The sequence below is a fragment of the Lottia gigantea genome (assembly GCF_000327385.1).
Source record: "Lottia gigantea unplaced genomic scaffold LOTGIsca_233, whole genome shotgun sequence".
NCBI lineage: Eukaryota > Metazoa > Mollusca > Gastropoda > Lottiidae > Lottia > Lottia gigantea.
Genome location: NW_008708664.1, coordinates 3,447 through 6,672, shown reverse-complemented (window position 1 = coordinate 6,672; position 3,226 = coordinate 3,447). Strand labels below are relative to the sequence as shown.

The 3,226-nt window shown below is 33.4% G+C and overlaps 1 protein-coding gene across 1 annotated transcript in view; it reads left to right on the top strand.

Annotated features, from left to right (window-relative positions):
• Window positions 1–1,806: 1,806 nt before the first annotated feature.
• Window positions 1,807–3,226, top strand: part of LOTGIDRAFT_175015 (hypothetical protein) — a gene marked incomplete at both ends in the record, with an annotated part of 2,297 nt that continues 877 nt past the window's right edge. The window contains 3 exons of the mRNA XM_009055119.1: window positions 1,807–1,826; window positions 2,006–2,471; window positions 2,717–2,887. Coding sequence (XP_009053367.1) covers window positions 1,807–1,826; window positions 2,006–2,471; window positions 2,717–2,887 — 657 coding nt within the window. The remainder of the gene's footprint in view (window positions 1,827–2,005; window positions 2,472–2,716; window positions 2,888–3,226) is intronic.

Sequence of the window (3,226 nt, the reverse complement as noted above, 5' to 3'; positions counted from 1 at the left end):
ATGTGCATTATCATGAAACGTCTGTAATCTGTAGCTAGTTTGGTTTTTATTTGGATGAGAGTGTTTTAAAGACCAGTAATCCTAAATTCTGGAAGTCTTATTCTGTAGCAGTTAAATAGCTCAGTTGGTGGGATGGTTTCGTCTGATAGAAAATAAGTTGCCATGAGTTCCAACCCTTTTAAAGGCAAATCAAATTCTTATACTATAGCCAGTCATTTTGAAAGTCAGCCCAGTGTTCACTTTCAAACACTAGACTCTATCATCTAAATAAATAAATACAAATCATAAACCAGATCAGGAGCCTGGAGCAATAATCAGACATGAAACATGACTGGCAAGTAGAAACATCAACCCTTGTCAGATTAACAACTTTAATATTTTAATAGAAATTATCTGTTACGTATCAAGAATGATGTATGACGTGTAATACCCAATCATCTTCCAGTTCCCAATTCATCTTTTCGAGTCTGTCTTTGTTAATCCATTCAAAATATTTTTCACATCCGAATCCAACACATTGAATTTTCTCTGAACTATCTGATGGTCTTTCATGACAATTTCAAATGGATCTAAAACTAAGGAACTGGTTGGCACTTTATACACCAGTGTAACATCTACTAGTTTGGGTCGGGTTAAGTTTGGAGAAGTAATATTTTTCTGCTGTTGAGCCGTCAAGTTATTCTTGCCTGGAGTCTCGTCGCTAACGGTATTAGTGTCCTTCACATCTCTCTTGATAGCTACATAAAGTTCAGGTTTGGTGTGTGATGAACTTGCTGTTTGATCTGGTTCAATTCTGTTCTGCTGAGAACTGTAAATACATCCCATTCCTAGTGATAGAAAATAAACTTTAAAATTATAAAGAATTGAAAGCTTCCACTTCAAGGCTTAGTCTTGAAACTGGCTATTCATTACCAGCCTCTTGACTATTACAACATAGCTGATACTGTTAGACCATGCATAGAATAAATAATAGGCTTTCTTTAGCTTCAGTCTCAGTTATTTAGAGACAGTCTGGCAAAGTAGCTAAAGGCCTATGACAATCAGAAGCATTGTACAGTAGTCCGAGTAAACTGATGAGTCCTTAAACCATTCAGCTCTATCATTTGAACGTAAAATAGGTAATGGACAGTTCTAACCATCTGAAAGTTGGTAACGAGATTTCCTCTGCAGAAAAATTCGTCTGCTTTGTTTACACCGGAAGTGATCTCTTTTATTGAAAACCATAAACAACACAAACTTCCGGCTAAATTGCAAGATAGTGGCAAATTCAATTTTATTTCTGTAACATTTTTATTTTATGCAATTTTAAGGACACTGTTGAAAGATTCCCGAGAAAATGACCCTAAAAAATGTCGCTGTACATCAAGCCACCCTCGGGCACAATTTCTCTAAAGACATTGGAATCATTTGCAATCATTCGAATGAATTTCCTCATGAAAATAGTCGAGGCGAAAACAACCGATTCAGCCATTATTCAATCTGTCATCGATGAAAGTGTTTGTCAATCTCAATGTCTGATTAGCGGAACACAGAAAGACAATATATCTCATTTTACTTTGAGGTATTTATAACATCTTTACTTTTAGATGTCATAGCTCCCCGAAAGAGAAAATGTAATGTATTGATAAATCCAGTGACACTGTTGGCATCAAAAGTTCTGGTGATCGGAAAAATTTGCTCCTGAAAGCACCAAATCTCCTTAAAACAGAGCCAAGTTTTTCTAGCTAGTTAGACACAATAGTTTGGTGTGCCTATAAAAGTAGTCAGGTCCTACATTTTTTCAATCCAGGGTCGAGTTTCACCGCCATGTCATTCGACCTAACCAGGTCTAACGAGGAATCAACAACCAAACCAACAACACAGAATCACCCAATTTGAACCAATTCAACTACTATGACTACCAACAACTACCTAGTTTGCGATATCAGCATCTGCTGGAAGCAAACGTTAACTTGTCATCTACCTATCTACCTACATTTTTTCAGTTATAATCTCTTTATTTCAGACTAATATTGTCTAAAAACGAAGAAACATCAAAATTTTTACTGGAGGCAGAGAAAATCTTGTTTAACTTTCATTGTTGGTGTATGACTGAAGATGAACTTTACAGATTATTGAAAACTTTCAATAAACTAACTCTCAAACCAAGCTCTCAAAATTTAGACAGTTTATCAGTGGCTTTAAAATCACTTTTAGATCTGAAGAAACAATGTGAGAACTCTTGGAGGATTCTAGCGTTTAGATATTTCAATCCAGATGATAGTTTATTCCAAGTTCCATTTCAAACAGTTTTACCGTTAGTTTATAATCGTTCAATCATTCTAAAAAATGGAATTGCTTTCATTCCGTATTCACAGCTTCCAGTGTTTCTAACGGAAATATTTACATTGTTTCTGGACTGGGGTATAAAACAGGCTAGAACTCAGGATAATTCTGATGATAGATTGAATTATATTTCTCAAATATTACTGGTAAGAATCTTTAGATATTGTTTAACCTTTTAAAACTCAAGTATTGGAAAGTTACATGTCATAATCTGAACTGCAAGTTATTGAATCTGAAGTTGATGATGTTAATATTATGTAGAAACTCAAAGTTAAGAAAGTAGAATCACTTAAAATTCTGCTCACGTATTCACCAATATTTTGAATATTGAATCTAAATATTAATGCTGCAAGCTGTGAAATTTCATCTTTAATTATTTATTTATTGATAGAGAAGGTGTGTAAGATTTTTAAAGAGAAATAGCAGGAATAGAAGACAATATACACCAGTCATACATCTAGATAAACACTCTATAGATAATCAGAGTACAATATTTCCACCTTGTATGTTTAATCTTCATCAAACATTACGAGATAGACATCGACTAAATCATCATGCCAGGGTACGTCTGTCTTTTAATCTGGAAAACTTGTTTCAGGTTCTTTTAATATTTTAATATAATGTTTTAATATTGTTATATCTCTTGTTGTTTAATATACATGTTTCAGGTTCTGTTTTAATATTGTTATATCTCTTGTTGTTTAATATACATGTTTCAGGTTCTGTTTTAATATTGTTATATCTCTTGTTGTTTAATATACATGTTTCAGGTTCTGTTTTAATATTGTTATATCTCTTGTTGTTTAATATACATGTTTCAGGTTCTGTTATAATTATTTGTATTATTTTTAATACTCTAGATACAGTACACATTGTTTCTGAAAGAGATGGGAATGGAGGG